Source organism: Mus caroli, unplaced genomic scaffold, assembly GCF_978045245.1.
Source record: "Mus caroli unplaced genomic scaffold, Mus_caroli_1 scaffold_5, whole genome shotgun sequence".
In the NCBI taxonomy this organism is placed as follows: Eukaryota; Metazoa; Chordata; class Mammalia; order Rodentia; family Muridae; genus Mus; species Mus caroli.
In genome coordinates, this window is record NW_028227260.1 from 14,968,083 (window position 1) to 14,985,895 (window position 17,813).

At 36.7% G+C, this 17,813-nt stretch overlaps 1 protein-coding gene across 1 annotated transcript in view; it reads left to right on the plus strand.

The window, feature by feature from the left end:
• Phex (phosphate regulating endopeptidase X-linked) overlaps positions 1-17,813 on the plus strand; it is a 300,129-nt gene that overhangs the window by 270,408 nt on the left and 11,908 nt on the right. The window contains exons 16-20 of the mRNA XM_021152917.2: positions 1,031-1,085; positions 7,339-7,406; positions 9,704-9,834; positions 14,694-14,759; positions 15,882-15,986. Of these exons, the coding sequence (XP_021008576.1) occupies positions 1,031-1,085; positions 7,339-7,406; positions 9,704-9,834; positions 14,694-14,759; positions 15,882-15,986 (425 nt within the window). The remainder of the gene's footprint in view (positions 1-1,030; positions 1,086-7,338; positions 7,407-9,703; positions 9,835-14,693; positions 14,760-15,881; positions 15,987-17,813) is intronic.

The following is a 17,813-nucleotide window of genomic DNA, read 5'->3' on the forward strand; positions in this document are numbered from 1 at the left end:
ATTTTTATACTACTGCTGTTACTACTACTACTACTACTAATTTTACTTCATTTTTGGTGGTGTTAGTGCTGGCCCCCAAAGACTATATACAAGTCCTCTACTGTTGAGCTGTATCCTCAGCCTTTTACTTCTTAATCACCTATCTACCAACAGTCTTCACCTTTCCCTTAGTGATGAATAAGGAGAGACTGGAAGGTAAAGAAATGATAGATTTCCCTCATTTCCCTTTTGTTGTATGTTGCCAATTTCAGTTTGAAAGGTTGGAAAATACATGGAAGAATGAAGGGAAAATGAAAACAGAGAACTTGAATCATTCTATTTCTTAGAATACTATGAACTTCTTTTAGTAATCTAAGCAAACCCAAGTCAACAGGGAAAACATGACCTCTTGGAGCTGTACAGGTCTAGAACTGTTGAGTTTAGAGTAACATGAAACTATGATAGTTGAGCTGTATCTTGTTAGACTACTCTATGTGTGAACAGCTGTATTTCTTTACTCCTTGGGCAGGATAAGTGCTGGGTGTGCAAAAGGGCACCTAGGAACAACTGTCATGCACATTGTATGCACCTCTTCTTTTCACACACATGCTTTATGACCTTCTTTGAACCCATGTATAAAATAAAAGTTCAAAGATTCTATTACAAAGAAATACAATGCAATAAACAGTATCATATGCATAACCATTCTTTATTTGTGGCACATGTGCCTGCAACAGTGGATACCTAAGAAACTGATACCTATGTGTATCCAGGAACCTGCTGGCTATCCTGCAGCTTCCAGGGCATATGACAGTATTGGACTCTGCCAATAGTATATCTGTATGTCCTTGAAATGATTCCATGTACTTATTTCAGACTCAGGTGAATTAATATTACCTCTAGATAGATCTCTTGTAGATACCTTGGATCTACAACTGCATTTGTAGTTTGGATGAGCATCTAGACGATTTGGGCTGTAGTTGGAACCAGAGTCTGAATATTGATCATCTCCATATTCTTACTATTTTTTGTTTGCTTGCCATCCTCTCAGGATTTCCTGCTGGAGAGCTGCAGAAGCCTTTCTTTTGGGGAACAGAATACCCTCGGTGAGTAAATCAGAAAATAAGCCTGACCTTGACAAGTTAGCAGAGAAGAACTTGTCACTGCGGCCAAGGACAGAATATCTAGTCTATTTTAGTTAAAGTTCTAAGTGGTATAAAGTGATACTGTGACCACAGCATCTCTTATAAATGAAAACATTTAACTGGGGCTGGCTTAGAGTTCAGAGGTTTAATCCATTGCCATCATGGTGGGAAGCATGGCTGTACACAGACAGACGTGGTGCTGGAGAGGTAGCCGAGACAGGTGCTACATTTCAGGTCAGCAGACAGCAGGAAGAGAGAGTGACACTGGGCCTTGCTTGAGAATCTGAAACCTCAAAGCCCACCCCCAGTGGCATGCTTCCTCAACAAGGCAATGCTTACTTCAACGAGGCAACACCTTTTAATAGTGCCACTCTCTCTGAGCTTATGGGCGGGGCATTTTCATTCAAATCACCGAATTTGACTCCCTGGCCCCCATAGGGTTGTAGCCATATTATGATGCAAAATGCATTTAGTCAAACTTCAAAAGTCCCCATAGTAGTTCACAGTCTCAGTAGTGTTTAACGTGGTGGCGCATGCCTTTAATCCCAGCACTTGGGAGGCAGAGGCAGGCGAATTTCTGAGTTCGAGGCCAGCCTGGTCTACAGAGTGAGTTGCAGGACAGCCAGGGCTACACAGAGAAACCCTGTCTCGAAAAAACCAAAAAAAAAAAAAAAAAAAAAATTCAAATCCAATGTCTCTTCTGAGACTCATGGCAGTTTCTTAAACAGTCAACTTCAAGTTAATGGTTACTCAGCAGAAGGAAAGCTTTGACTGAAAACTACGTCTTTGTAGTTTTCAGTAGGTATTTGTTTTGTGATCTTTGTCATCAGAGTATTTGACTAGATGGCAAAACTGGTTTCTATACAGAATTTTATATTTTTTACACATTTATGCTTTATGGAATGACAGAGGGTAGGTTCACTGATCAAGAAATATACAAAGAGAAGTCATAAAAATTTTAGTTTGATATTGGAGGGTATTGAATGTCAAAGGAGGAATTTAGAACAAAAATGCTGAAGTTTATGAAGTGATATAATTAAAAGTGTCATTAAAAATATAACCACATAACTATACCATAGGTCAAAATTGACAGGTCTGGACTTAGGGGCAGCTGTTTACAAACAGATTGTAGATAAATATAACTCATAATTTCTATATATAGTGGAGTTTCTCATAATATTCACTGTCAACAACACTATTATTTCTTTATATGCTTTTTTTGTGGCTGTGGTCCATTAATGTATGGCAAATTTAGTTATGATTTTAGGAGTTGTCACTTGTATTTACATTTGGATAGGTGAGAACTTCTATATGATTATGTAGGTTAAATGAGATAATATCTCATACAGGTAAAAATTAGAGAAATATATGATTGTGTTTTGATTGGGCTTCTCAGAAGCCGTTCTTGTCATAAGGATATAAGTAGTTCCTTTGGAGTGTGGTACCAGGAAACCTCAGCAGAGAATGAGGAGGTGGAGCAGAGAGGGAAGGAAAATGATACGTTGTGTTCTATGAAATTTCTCTGGCTGGCATAAATAAATAAATAAAAAGAATTACCACTAAAACTATCCAAACATGCTAGGCTATCTTTGTGTGATCCAGTTTTTGAAGTTCTAGGGAATAAATTACTTCCTTAGCTTTTCTGACTTTTAGAGGGGCCTACATTACTTTTTCCATGGCCTTTTCCCCCCATTTTAAAAATGTCAGAATAGCATTTCCTTTGACAGCTCATCTTTTGTCTCTTTTGTTTTAAAGATACTTGTGGTTACTTTTGGCCCACCCAGCTAAATCAGGGTAATTGCTCTCTTTTAAGGTCACCTGGTTAGCAACTTTAATTCCATCTGCAACCTTAGTTCCTTTTTGCCATATAACATAACACATTCACAGGTTCCAGGAATTAGCATCTGGCATCTTGGGGAAGTCATATGTGTGCCACAAAGCTAATGTGATATCATGGGCAACTGGAAATCAGTCTTGCTGGGGAACTATAGGACATATTTCAAGATAAGGATTATTTATCCTCCAGGTTACATTCCTTCAATGCTTTAGTAGCCAGCCTATGTGAAATAATTTCTGATCACTGGAGAAACTCCCTAGGCAGCTAGTTTTAAGTTGGCCCTCAGAAGCAATGTAATCAGTGCACTGAGACATGCTCTATGCTGAGAGAACATAGGCAGGCATCAATAGAGGCAACTACAGAGAAAAACTATTGTTAGTGCAAATGCAAAATCTTAGGTTTGTATCTAATCAAATCCATTAGTAACATCCTGGCCCTTAGCTGACTAGCTTTCTTCAGTATTCAGGAATTTGGATTCTGTTTTTCTCCATAATTAAGACTAGAAACATGCACACTTAGCTCATAAAATTAAAAGTTTAAGTAATTCTGTAAGTGCTCTTCAATCTGAAAAAAATCCTAGCATTCTTTGATTCTGCTTATCATAGACAATTTAACTGAGTTTTCTATTGTTATATAACTATAGCTGAAAACTTGGAAATGGTCTGCTTATGTTTGGAAATTATTAATTTAGTGATTTGTTTATTTGGTCCATTGATGTGGGGTTTTTATAGAAACATAAAAATCAGAAACGTAAGAATTATTGTTAGTGTCTGTTAGTATTAACGTATGCTGAGACATAGTTGGTACTTGAGTGAGCCATCTGTTTTTTATTAATATATCGCTTCCATGAATAGAGGTTATGCATTGTTTGACTACTTTGTACTGGACTATGGAAATGGTAGGAGTTACTTCAGTGAGAGTATTCCCAGACAGTCATCTATTTTGTCTTAATTGATAGCCACGAGAACCAAAGGAATAGGTATCCTTTTGCTCAGGCTGGTCAGCATGTGGCCTACATGTGAGTGTTGGGTCTAGTTTTGAGGACTGAGACAAGCCAAATCATTTTCAAGGGAAAGGGTCAGGAATGTAAATAACTTTAAACAACACATTCTAAAAGTGTTCCACGAAACTGTTGCTATCCTCTCTTCGCTTTCATTATCTTCACTCCTCAAGTTCTAGAAGGAACTTATTTGGCTTTGTTTAACATCAAGGCTCTTCTTTCTATGTTTCTGTGGGAAATGCTGTTCTCTAGTTCATGATTGAAAAACAAGAACATGGAAGAGGGCTCATAAGATGACTTAGCTGTTAAGAACACTTGGTTGTTTTTCCAGAGGATCTGGGTTCAATTCTTAATACCACATGATGCTCACGACCATCTGTAACTCTAGATCCCAAGGATTCAATACCCGCCATGGGTACCAGGTACACACATAGTACACAGACATACATTCAGGCAAAATACTCATGCAGATAAAATAAATAATAAAAAAAGAACTTGGCAAAGGATTTTATAACTACTGTCATCTCAGAGGTCTCTCTCTCTCTCTTTTTTAAATGATTTTCTGATACAGGAGTAAGGTACCCCCTACTTGATAGCAGCCTGAGGTCACAGTGAATGCAGACAGTAGTGTAATTGTTTTATAATTGACATCAAATCTTGTGTATGTGTTAAAGGCCTCAGATGATAAGTAAAGAGAGACTGAAGAGGTAGTAAAGTAACACTGTTCCTTTCCCCTTTGGAGAACTCGATTTATAATGCAGGAAGCCCCCCAGTTTCTGCCCAGCCAGTTGTATTCTAAGAGACACATAAGTTGATTTTTTTATGGCATGCTAATTTAAATAATTTGCATTGGAAATATAGAGGATATCAAAGCAATACTATAAAACATCACCATTCTAAGGTTTAGCCATACAAAATAGCTTTTTCTTTGTCTCTTGTCCAAAGGATTGTCATTTTTGTGACTGAGAATTGAGACTTACAATGATTCAATCATTTTGGAATTCCCTATCATGCTTTGCAAATAAAAAAATTGTTGGAGCAGTCCTTCTGAAGGGACGTTTATCGCACAGTACTTTCTATATGTTCCCATTGCCCATCCCTTAAATTTACCCAGTCAATAGCAGTGACTGAGGGTGTGTGGAAGATTGAGAAATGTGGGAAATCAAAATGTTGCAGGTCACACAGTGCTAGCTACTGCTGCAAAAAATTAGCACCGCGTGAAATTACAAGTTTGTCCCACATAGGCTATGATAGCTCTATGATTGAAATGTGTAATTTTACTCTTACTTCTTTAATGAAGGTTTGTAATGATGGAAAAACAGTAGGAAACATTTTTTCAAATGCAAATTACCTTGCAGGAAAGAAATAACAAAGGAAAGAATTGCCACCAAGGGGAAAAATTAAATCTTAACAGCACTTCCTTGGGTACAGTTAAGACAAACAATTAGCATGTTAAGGATCATTATGTCCTGTAATAACATGTTACTTCAAAAAATTCTGTTCTTTCCAGCTTTTGTCCTTTCTGTTTGCTGAATGACTTTGATGTTGTATGCCAGGGACCAACTGTGAAATATTTTTAGCATAATTACAAATCTTATAATAAAGATTCTAAATTGTCTATAATTTTTACCTATAGGTTAACTGATTTACATAGTTTCCATGTAAGACACATGTGTCCCTTACATGACATGGTAAGGCTAATTAATCATGAATTAAGTCACGGTTAATTTTCTTATTGTTTTACTAGGAACAGATAATTTAGTGGTGAATAAATAAGATGAGGATTTTGTTTTCATGGAGATTATGCTAGAGAGAAAATTCTAGACACATGCATCTGGGAAGTTCATTGATTTATTCAACTTTTCTCTTTGTACTTTGCTCCAATTATCTATGCTGTATAATAAAGCACCACTGTCTTAGTTAGGGTTTTATTGCTGTGAAGAGACACCATGGTCATGGTAACCCTTATAAAGGACGACATTTAATTGGGGCTGGCTTATAGTTCAGAGGTTCAGTCCATTATCATCATGGTGAGATGTATAGCGTCACAAAACCCTACATAGTTAGTGCTGGAGAAGAAGTGGAGAAATCTACATCTGGATCAGCAAGCAGCAGAAGAAGAGAGAGCAAACTACTAGGCCTACCTTGAGCTTCGGAAACCTCAGAGCTCACCCCAGTGGCATACTTTCTCTAACAAGGCCACATTTATTCCAACAAGGGCACATACCATTCTCTATGGGCTAAGGATAGTCAAACACATGAAGCTATGGGAGCCAAACCTATTTAAACCATCACTACTGCCAAACAGTCATTTACTGGCTCCCAAACTCTACAGTTTGGTTTGAGCTTGCCCCACTGAGCTAGACTGTTTAGAATACCTTCACTCCTTCCTGCTCTTCTGATGGATGGGGCCCAGAAGGGTCTTTCTTTCTTCAGCGAGAATCCCTTACATTTTGGAGTTTCTCCATTGCTTTATCAGGCCACTTGCCCTTCAACCAGGCTGTCAAATTTCTTTACATTATTGCTAACTTAAAGAAAGGCTGCAGGTGAAAAGTGCAAGGTGTCTTAAGGTCTAGTTCTAGAAGCCTCCTTGGCCCTTTATACTATGTAGTCTATTGGTTACAAGTCTCATGGCCAGAGCAGAATCAAGGACAAGGAAATAGAACATATCTTGGTAGGAGAAGAGAGGACATGTGTACTTAAGGGTAGGTGGTGTTGGTGGTGGCTATCCTTATAGATAATCTACCACGTGCTTTCTCAGAAGTGAAGAGAAATAATATAACACTTGCCCAAAATCTGATTAAGGCTTCACAGTCTTTGCTATTCAGCTGTCAGCTTGTCTGTCACAGAAACAGAGGAACGTGACTAATTTCCAAACAGACAGATCCCTTTTAAGCTCCACTCTCTTCCTTTTTTTATGACTACATTTAGAAAACAATTTAACTGCTAAGATTATAGTGACTTTGCAGCAAGTTTTCAGGAAAAAAATAAATAGTATATTTATATTATTTATATTTTCAAGCCCATCTTTAGGTATTTAAATGCAAACTGTCACTGCAACAGATATAAAACCACAGATGTCTTGAGACTGGAAAGGACTTTAGGAATGTTGTTTTTCACATCCCTTATTTCACAATGCAGGGCACTAAAGCTCATATAAGGTCACTGTGACAATGTTAGAATTTATACTTCTTTGTTTTGATTAGAAGGGTATGTTTAGAAGAATTGTTAAATACATTTTTGTATGTGATTGTTAGAGATTTTTGTTAATATTACTAAAAACTGTTTATAATCTTGTTTTTTTCACTAAAAAATTAAAGGATTATGCTGTCAGATTCATATCTATAATTTTTCCAAATTGTTTATTTATGACATAGATCCCTGAGTTATGGTGCTATAGGAGTAATTGTGGGCCATGAGTTTACACATGGATTTGATAATAATGGTAAGTGCTAGTTCCTTTTATAAGATGTTCCTTTTTATAATAATGTTGATTGTATGGTGTTAATTGTTGTTATTATCTTTTCATAGTGGCATCATCATAGATTGAAGATTATCCCAAAAATTATGATTGCTGATTGCAAACTTTTCTCATGTTTTGCTGTGATAGCTTGCAATAAATAACTATTCCAGTTGGTGATCAGGGTAAAATGGAAAAAAAAAAAGAAAGACTTTGTAGTTTCCATAAAAGCCTCTTTGCATTCAGAACAGTATTGTTGGGGCTGCTGCAGCAGTTCCAGGAATTATATTGTAGCTTTCCCTCTTTGTTTTTTCCTCCTTGCCATCTTAGGATGTTTTCTCTGGAGGTGTGAGCTCTGCCCCTGAGATGATTGTATGTGCTGCTTAATTAGGAAGTTAGCCTTGGGAACTTGGCTGCCTGATTGCTTTGTATAATCTCAAGTGCTTCTTTCCTGTTTTTCTTTATATCGGCGTATATTCACAGTTAATAACAGTACAAATATGCTCTAGGGAAAGGCGAGATAACAACTAAAAGTATCTCCTTTGGGAGTTATCCTTTTTAAAAGTTTTTATGACACACTTTGTGTGTGTGTGTGCATGTGAGTGAGCGTGTGTGTGTGTGTGTGTGTGTGTGTGTGTGTGTGTGTAGATCAAGGGACAACTTGCAGGATTGGTTCTCCCCTTCCCATGTGTCTTCAGAGTATTGAAATCAAGTCACCAGACATAGTAGTAAGTGGCTTAACCTGATGATTCATCTTACTAGGCCAAGAGTTGTTATTTTAAATCATCATTTTGTTTTTTCTTCTTAATTTTCAGAGACTGGACAGTCTCTGTCTCTCTGTTTCTGTTTCTGTCTCTGTCTCTGTCTCCCTTTCTCCCTCTTTCCCTTTTGCACTTAAATAGCATTCAGACTAACACAATGATTTGTAGACAGCCTTAAAAACCTAGCAAGACCAGGTAATCTCCAACATCCTTTTCTGGATGCCCATTCTGGGATAAGAGAGAAATTGGCTTCCTTTTCTTCTGAATAATTCTTCTTAGGTCTCACTAACACTTCCTTAATCCCCTCTTTGTCTCACCACCTCTTGCTCCTCTGATCTCTTGCTCCTGTAACTGACTTTTAATCACCAGAGTTCTCAAGCTAGCCTTTTTGCCATTGAGTAGTTAGTTTATCTAAGAGAAGATTCTTAACTAAGAAACAAAGGCACATGGTGCTTGATTGGTTCTGGACCTTTCTTCTAGGTCTCGCTCACAGGATAGAATCTAATGGTGGCGATTTTATCCTAGGAACAGTGTGTAGCACAATGTATTGCACATATGAGTAGAGGCCTAGTAACTGATGACCAATGTGTTAGTGGTTGGAGGACAGTAACTCCACTTCTGGGGGGTAGTGTTAATAACAAGCAGCCTTGCTGAAGAGCTTTGGACTGTTCCAGTGAATACTTTTGCTTAGAGGGCCTTGCATGTATGTTTTTTCTTACTAGCATTTTCTTTGGAGACTTAGGTAGGGAACTTTCTGTGTAATTAAAGTCAAACCATGCCTTTGATTCTAGTAGTATCCTTGAAAATAGGAGACGTATACCCAAATCATTGTTCTGGAGGGTATAGAGAAGATGAAGAATGAGAGACCATGTAGAAACCCTCCCCCATTACGTTCTGGAGATTTCCATCCCTGTTCCAAGTTCTCTTTTTAGAGCAACATTCCTCATCCAAGCAGGACAGATGGGTCTTCTATCCACACTGATGACTGTGGAATGATTCATAACAGAGGGTTTATGTGTCTCTTGGCTCCTGGCAACTTAGAGGAAGCAGGTTGCTATAGGGCTGAGTCAGGTTCTGTGGTCCTATGGTTTGGATGACTCACTAGGGCTGTTCCTATGGATTATTTGGAATTTCACTGGTAGTGGTTCTTCAGTTACCTCTGCTTTTTGGATGAAGGAAACTAATTTTGCTTGCCAGAGAACTTTTCAGGTCAGAGGAGATGAAAAAAGGAAGCCAAGATTGGAGAAGACTGGTGCATGTGTTAAATTGATGAATCTCATTTTTAAAATGTCCTTTGTTCATTTCAAGGGAAGAACTCCCTCAATTCTTTGCTTCCTTCCCCTGCTTTTTACAATTAAATTAATCCATGACACTGGAGATGTTGTGGGAGCTAATCTCAGGGACAGCATCCTGTGCTGTCAGGACTAGTTTGGAAAGTATGTCCAGGTACAGAAAAGGAAAGATGACGATTTCAGCTTTTATGAAGTAACATGGATTTCTTGTAACCTTCCTTTATGTCAGGTAGAAAATATGATAAAAATGGAAACCTTGATCCGTGGTGGTCTGTGGAATCAGAAGAAAAGTTTAAGGAAAAAACAAAATGCATGATTAACCAGTATAGCAACTATTATTGGAAGAAAGCCGGCTTAAATGTGAGTACAGCTGTGGCTGTGTGCCTGTGTGGGGGAAGCCTTGTGGGCCATTTTTCTTCATTTAGACATTAGCTTGCTTTAGTCCATTGGTTTTCTAAGCATGCTTCTGGGATCCACAACATCTGCCTTCCCTGACAACTTGTTAGAAATACAAATTCTTGATTCTTTCCCAGACCTTCTCAATCTTTAGACTATCTAGCCTGATAGTCTGGGAGTCATTCACATGTGCTCAGGTAGTTCTAACAGACTTTGAATTTGGAGAATCACAGGCTTACACATTAGTGACATCACAAATCCCCTAGCACAAATAAGCACAACATTCTTAAAAATCTCCTACATTTCACATTGTCAAAAAAATTCTACCCAAACCATTATTAGGTGTTATTAACTGAAATACCATCTCATCACTTTGAACCAAAGAATCTGAGAATCAAGCATTTAGTTCTAAAAGTTTGAACAAAAGCAATGCACATTTGAAATGTTCATTTTGTGTCATAATACGTATGTATATAGTCTTACATGAAGATAAATGCAATTTTATCCATATTCTGAGGATGTAAAATTTTGTCCCTTTCCTATTTGCCTTTATTTTTGTCTCCTTCCTTTTTTCTCTTATCTTCCCTGCCCGTAGTCTGTGTTAATAACCCTGCTACACTTTTCTCCAGTGTTCAGGTAAAGACAGACACATGCAGCTTTAGTTAATTGCTTCTGGCGATGGCCTAAGAATTCCTGGTGTGAATACCATAACCTAGTCAACTAACCTCTTACCCAAGGGGATAATTTTCAGTTAGAAAGGCTGATGTGATAAACACTTTTTATGCATATGGTTTTTTCCTGTGGGATACATTTCTATTGTCACTAGAATAAAATTTCATATTTTCACCAGTGATGGATGGAAATGTATATATCTATGGAACTTTACCTTTTATTGCCAATTATGAGAGCCTCTAAAATAAAAGGGCTTTAAAACTTGTTGTTCCCCTTATATGTATCTCCCTCAAGTGTATTACTCATCATTTAAGATTTCTTTTTCAGTACTATCTTTCGACACACAAAATCAAAACATTTTTAAAATTCCAAGATACTTAATCTCTCTTAAAATAACCTTTTGTCTTTGTTTTCTGGCCTATGAAGATGTCTCCTGTACTCAGATTGGATAGGAAGTTACTCAGTTACTTTTCTCTTGCTTTGATAAGACATTACAACAAAGACAACTTATAAAAAAAGAAAGCGTTTAATTTGAGCATTACAGTTCAGACTGTTACGGCCTATGGCTATCATGATGGGGAGCATGGCAGCAGATAGACAGGAATGGTAATGGAACTATAGTTGAGAGCTTACATGTTGAGATAACAACCATAAGTCAGAGAGAACCATAAGTCAGAGAGAGAGAGAGAGAGAGAGAGATTCAAGCTAACTGGGAATGGCATGGGCTTTTAAAACTTCAAAGTTCATCCCCTGATGACACACCTCCTACAACAAAATCATACTTCCCAATCATTCCTAAACAGTTCCATGAACTGAGGACCAAGTATTGAAATATATAAGTTCATTCAAACCATCACAGGAGATGCTTATTTTTCACCCAGGAAAGTTTTTAAAATTGTTCTGATATTATACATTTAAATCTTTATGAATGTGAGTTTTATTTTTGTAGAATTTAATATAACTCACTTTCTGTAGAGTCTGTTTTAGAGTTCAGAATTGTATGATTCCAAGACATACTCATACATGACTGTAGCATGCTCTCATTTACTTATGTTTATCCATACATATATGATTATATCATCAAATATATATTTATTATGTTCTTCAGCATCTATTTGTTTGCCCAAAGTGTCAGATACTGAGATGTAATTTTGAAAATGGGATAATGATCATAAGAGCATATCTGTCTCAATATAAATTCATTTAATCATCAGAAAACTGCTTCAGTCTCATTCCCATAGAAGGGATTAAATGGAAATGCCTCTGTGTATGTGTGTGCATACGCACACATGTGTGTGCTTGTGTGTTTATGCGTATGCGATTCTTTTGTAGACATAAATGGTCAGATTTTATTTCCAGGCTTCATTTGTATGAGTCTGTCCTCTGCACCTGATTTTTCTTTGCAGTGATTAAGGAAGAACTTAGTTGAGTCACCACAGATGCAGAATGTCAGTAGGCAGTGCATCTATAGTGGTCAAGCCTGGTCTCCTGTGCTCTTCTGCAGTGGCTCAAAGTATGAGGCATTAGAGGGATGAGGCCACTCCAGAAGTCTGTAATTTCGATGTAAAGTTTAGAATGAAAAGGAAGGAGATGGATTCAAGCATGTATGTATATAAATAAAAATAAAAATAAAAATAAAAATAAAAATAAATGAGACTTGAGAAAGCATGTGTTATACAACAAGAGCTCCAGCAACAGAGGTTTACCTGGGTTTGAATACCTGACAAATGTATTTTTCTTAATCATTCTGTCTTAGAGCAACTTCCTTATAATCAAAATCCAAGAAGGGACTCCTTAAGTGAGTGATTCACAGAGAAAACAGTTCATGAAAAGGCTGCCCTTGGCTCTGAGGGAAACTGAGTGTTACTCTTGATACTAAATAAGATTCTAGAGAATGCACTCCAGAAGTTGTTCAGCTCAGGGATAAGGGGCTGGCAGCTCTACCAGCACATCAGTTAGTCACTGGAAGGTGACCTATGCTACTTCCATAGGCTCAAGTGGTTGCAAATTCTTGGTAGAGAAGGGAAAGCACTGGGAGGCTCTGAAGTCATATGCATACAAGTAGCTTTCTATGAATTGGCAATTAGAGAAACAGGGGCCAAGAATTTGAGAGGGAGACAAGAGGGGGAGACTTGGGGAGGGTTGGAAGGAGGAAAGGCTTATGATGTAACTATTTTTTAGTTTCTTTCTTTTTTTGAATCCATGGCCTGCTTTGAGTTTCAAATGCTTGTTTTTTAAACAAAAGTGTTGACAATAGTCCTCATATCCCTGGGATGTAGAAAAAGAGTGTAAGCAGAGCCAAAATGATAACTTTAGGAGAATAAAGCAAAGGGTGATAGGGGTTCTGGGTGATCATTCTGAATCTTGTTTCCTTAAGATTTATTTTTATTTGCTAGCATTGCTTGATACATCAGTAGTTGGGCTAACTTAAAAGTAAGTTTTTGGTAGGATCTGTGGCGTGGGAGTAGGGTGTACTAGTTTCCTCTTGCTGATATAGAAAATTACTATGAACTTAGTTACTTAAAAAAAAACAAATTTATTTTCACAAGATTCTATATGTCAAAAGTGTGACTCAAGTCTCTGTAGCCTAAAAGAAAGATGCCAGAATGGATGTCTTCCTTTGTAGAGGGTACTTGGGAAGAGTCTGTCTCCTGCATTTTCTTTGTTTCTGAGGCTATCAACACTTCTTGGCTTATGATCCCTTCTGTGGTGCCTTGAATGAAAACGTCCCCCATAGGCTCATATAGAGTTACACTATTAAGAAGTATGATGTTGTTGGAGTGGCTTTGTTGGAGGACATGTGTCACTAGGGCTTCGACTTTGACTTTTCAGAAGCTCAAGTCAGGCCCAGTATGTCTGCTCTCTTCTTACTACCCACTGATTCAGATATAGAATTCTCAGCTACCTCTCTAGCACCGTGTTTGCTTGCATGCCGCTATGTGTCCCACTATGACAATAATGGAAAAAAAAAACCTCTGATCTGTAAGGGAGTACCCAATTAAATGCTTTCATTTATAAAAGTTGCTGTGGTCATAGCATCTTGTTACAGCAATAGAACAGTAACTAAGACCCCTTCCTTCTTAAAAGCCAACAATGACCACTGTACCACTCTGATATTCTCTGGTCTTCCTTTTCCTTTTATAAGGACACTCATAATTATGGTATGGTAGGTTCTTCAACTTAATCACATTTTAAAAGTCACTTTTGCCATTGTTAGGTAACTTATTCCTGAATTTCTGGGAATTTTGATGTGGATGTCTTTAAGAAGCCATAATTCTGCCTACTGTACTAGGGTTATCATACCCTTAATCTAGATAGCAAATACTAAACTGCTCTTGTAGCAAAAAAAGGAACACAGACTGTGTATGTTAGTGGGCTTGGCTGTGAGCTAATGAAAGTTGATTTATAGATACTGATTTGAATTTCATATAATTTCTATATGCCACAAGACATGGTTCTTTTGATTTTTCCTTCAGTCACTGACAAGTGGAAAATCCTGTCTAGACAAAAGCAAATGGCAGGTTAGCTTTGGCTGCGCATGTATAAACGTAGACTATTTCCATCCTAGCTCATTTAAGCTTAGAAGAATGTCTCCCCATGCTTCGCTGGGTGTCATACATATTTCAAACCTTGACCTTGTAGTCTGTACCACGTCTCTTTCATTTTTCTTCCCAAAGAGAACAACTTTCCTTTCAATGTTTCATAGAAATAGCTGAAGGTAAAATGATAATGGTTGGGTCTAAAATCTTGTTCCTATGTGGATGGCAAACTTTTAGAGACACAGAGACAATAGGAAAAAACCCTCAAATTATGTGAGCCAATCAGAGACAGTCCTCTGGATATTGACATTTCTATTTCTTCCACTAAACCAGAGCCATTTAGAATATTGTTAATGTTTTATTGAAGCTGACTCAATTAGCGTGAATAAAGAGATGGCTGAGAAAGTAATGCAGAGTAGCAAGATAAAAATGGCCACATTCAGAAACATCTTGCTTGGGCTAGTTTACTATCTCAAAACACATCATATCCAAGTTTTATTTATTGTATGTAATTTTCTCTTTAAAATATGATGTTTTCTTCCTGTAATATTTACATGTCTTTTGCTGAATGGTAGTTGACTGTGAAACACATTCTTATTTTCTTTCTCTTAGGTGAAAGGGAAGAGGACCCTGGGAGAAAATATTGCTGATAATGGGGGTCTGCGAGAAGCTTTTAGGGTACTTACCATTACATTTACTGGGCTTTAAAACTTATGAAAGCATGCATAGGTACAGCTCCGTGTATAGCACCAACTCAGTGTTGACAACTATGGTGTTTTGAATTCACTAAAATACATTTATATTTTTACATGGACTGTGTTAATACTCTGATAGATAGAGTTGCACTTTTTTATTTTTGGAGTATCAAGTCATTCTAAATAATAATGCTTATTAACAATTATATATTTAAAATAGAGTTTTCAGACAATATATTCAGAATCATATTAAAGAATGCCACAGGACTCTTCTTGGGGCTAAATTTATGTGAATTTTCTTGAAGTAAAGATTTATCTTTTTCCTTCTTTATCATTTAATCTTATAGCCTCATATTTCAAACCTATGGCTAGAGGCTATTCATTTTCATATATTGGGCCAGTGAGAGTCCATAAGTGTCTTTGCATCATCTCTCAGTGTATAGCTAAGAAACAAACACAACAATAACATAGAAAGATTTGCATAAAATTGAATATATTTACTTTAAAAACTAGGTTGATTCTAAGTGTTATCTTTCTTTATATTCTAGTTAAAATGTATTTTATTTTATTAGATGATGATGAAAAGGAAAATACCTTTTCTTGTTGATAAAACAAGAAAAATAATATGTCAACCCCACCCAGATTTATTGCTAAAGCAGTTGTACATGGTGTTAAATTTGTTTGTCCCTCTTTGGCATGGAAAGAACACCTATTAAAGAGCTTTGCTTTGCTATTTATAGAGTGTAAGGTTCCTTTTTTGTCAGTTTGATTTTTTTTTCTTTTTTGAGACAGTCTCATTCTGTAGTTCAGGTTGACCTCAAGCTCATGGAAATGCTCCTGTCACAGCCTTCCAAATGCTAGGATGACAGATGTGCACCACCATATCTGGCTAGCAGTATGAGGTGTATAGTTCTGCAGATCTACCTGCTTCACCATTAGATGATGTGGCACTTGGTTTTGTTTCCAGGTGTTTGTTTTCTTAAAGGAAAACTCAACACAGTGCATCATACCCATGGCAGGAATATGTGTTTAATACTTTTGTGTTGATTGTGAAAAGAGAAAAGCTCTTATTGATGATGATCACCTATTCTGCTTCTGTCACTAGGCTTACAGGAAATGGATAAATGATAGAAGACAGGGAGTTGAAGAACCCCTCCTACCAGGCATCACATTCACCAACAATCAGCTCTTCTTCCTGAGTTATGCTCATGTGAGTAAACTGAGGATAGAGCATCACAGGGGAAAAATGTATGTCATTAACTTATGCCTTTAATCAAAGGTTTGGAGGAAAAACTCACTGGCATGACTTTGACTATAGCCAATATTTAATCTTGTGTCAGTATTGGGTCAGATATAAGAATAAGTATCTAAAAGAGCACACCCCTAAAATAGTATTTCCTGGTTAAAATGGGCAAACAGGACCAAATAAGGGCATATGTTTGTTTTTTTCTTTTCATTTAAAAGTAATCATGTTTTGATTGGAAAAAGGCTCTGACTTAGATAACTTATCTGTTATCTGTGGTTGGTTTTGTATTAAAATGGCAGAATTGAATAGTTGAAATAGGGCTCTTATGGTTTTCAAAGGTTCAAATCTATCTTTACAGAAGAAGTTTACTGAGCTCTTATATAGAGGACAAAATACAAGGATCTATCTGTTCCCACTATTTACATTTTAGTTCAAAATAACAACTCTTTGTAAGTGGGATAAACTAATGGAGAGAAATGTTGTTATTTAAATTTTTGATGTCTGATTTTTTTAAAGAGAGATATATATTTTATTAATAAATCTACATGACAGGAAATGTGCATAATGGCATACCAAGTTTCAGTCTGTTGTGAAGAGAAGCATGTCCTAAAAGATGGTGTATTATATGATTTTGGTATACAGATGTGGTAATATATAGAAGTGGTATACAGATGACATTGTTATTTGAGTAACTCTGTGTATACTTTACAGGCATGTAAACACTGAAAAGAATATGTCACCAGCACAAAAACCTGCAATAGAACCTTTATCTTGCTGAGGAGGGCAAATGACTTTTGCTCACGTGGTGGGATGTGGGGTAAAGGGAACATGAGAAGATGCACATGTATTCATCTTTAAATACAACATTTTTGTCAAACCAAAGAAATTCGGTAGTAAAAGAATAATTCTGTTTTTTAAAATCTCTATTGAGAAATTTCTTTTAAGGCAGCCCCCAATCTTACAGAACAGATATTTTTACTCTTGGTACATTGGAGGAATTCTGTTTACATGGTAAATATTATTTTCTATCCTGGAAATGTACTAGAAAATAGTAACAACCTTAATGTTCAGGAACCTCTTAAATAACTTATGAAACATAAGCAATGCTATAAACAATGTAAACAAAATATATATGACACTTGGCTTGAACATCTGAGCTCTCAAAGCTCACTCCTCTAGTGACACACTTCCTCCAACAAGGACATACCTACTCCAACAAGGCCATGCCTCCTAATAGTGCCATTTCCCTATACCAAGTATTCAAACACATGAGTCTATGAGGGCCAATCATCATTATTCAAACCACCACATGCTACTATGAGCTAGATTTTGAGAAAATTAAGGAATCTTAATCTTAAAACATCTTTAAAATCATATTCATAAATATGGTGAGAGATGATTTATCATTATCAAAATAGCAGTAAGCTATTAGCTTTCTTGTCCTCTATACCTATACCTGTTGCTATGACCTGCTAAAATTGTTTCTCATGCATTTTCCATGTATTTTTATCCTTCTGGTTCTTTCAATGCCTATTTATACTTATTTAATAGACATTAATAGCTTTTAAAAATAACTAGCCTTTACTTCCTTCTTTTTCCTATATATACTTCTGCCAGGTAAATCCTTCAAAAATATGGTTTTATTTTTCTGTCCAAGAGCAATGTTTAAACATAGTTATAACACTGCTGATCAGTACTCTAGAAATATGGCATGAACCTTTCTCTCTCTGGGCACTTACACACTGACGCTCAACCAAGCTGAATGTTTTCCCCATCCTTCAATCATTTATA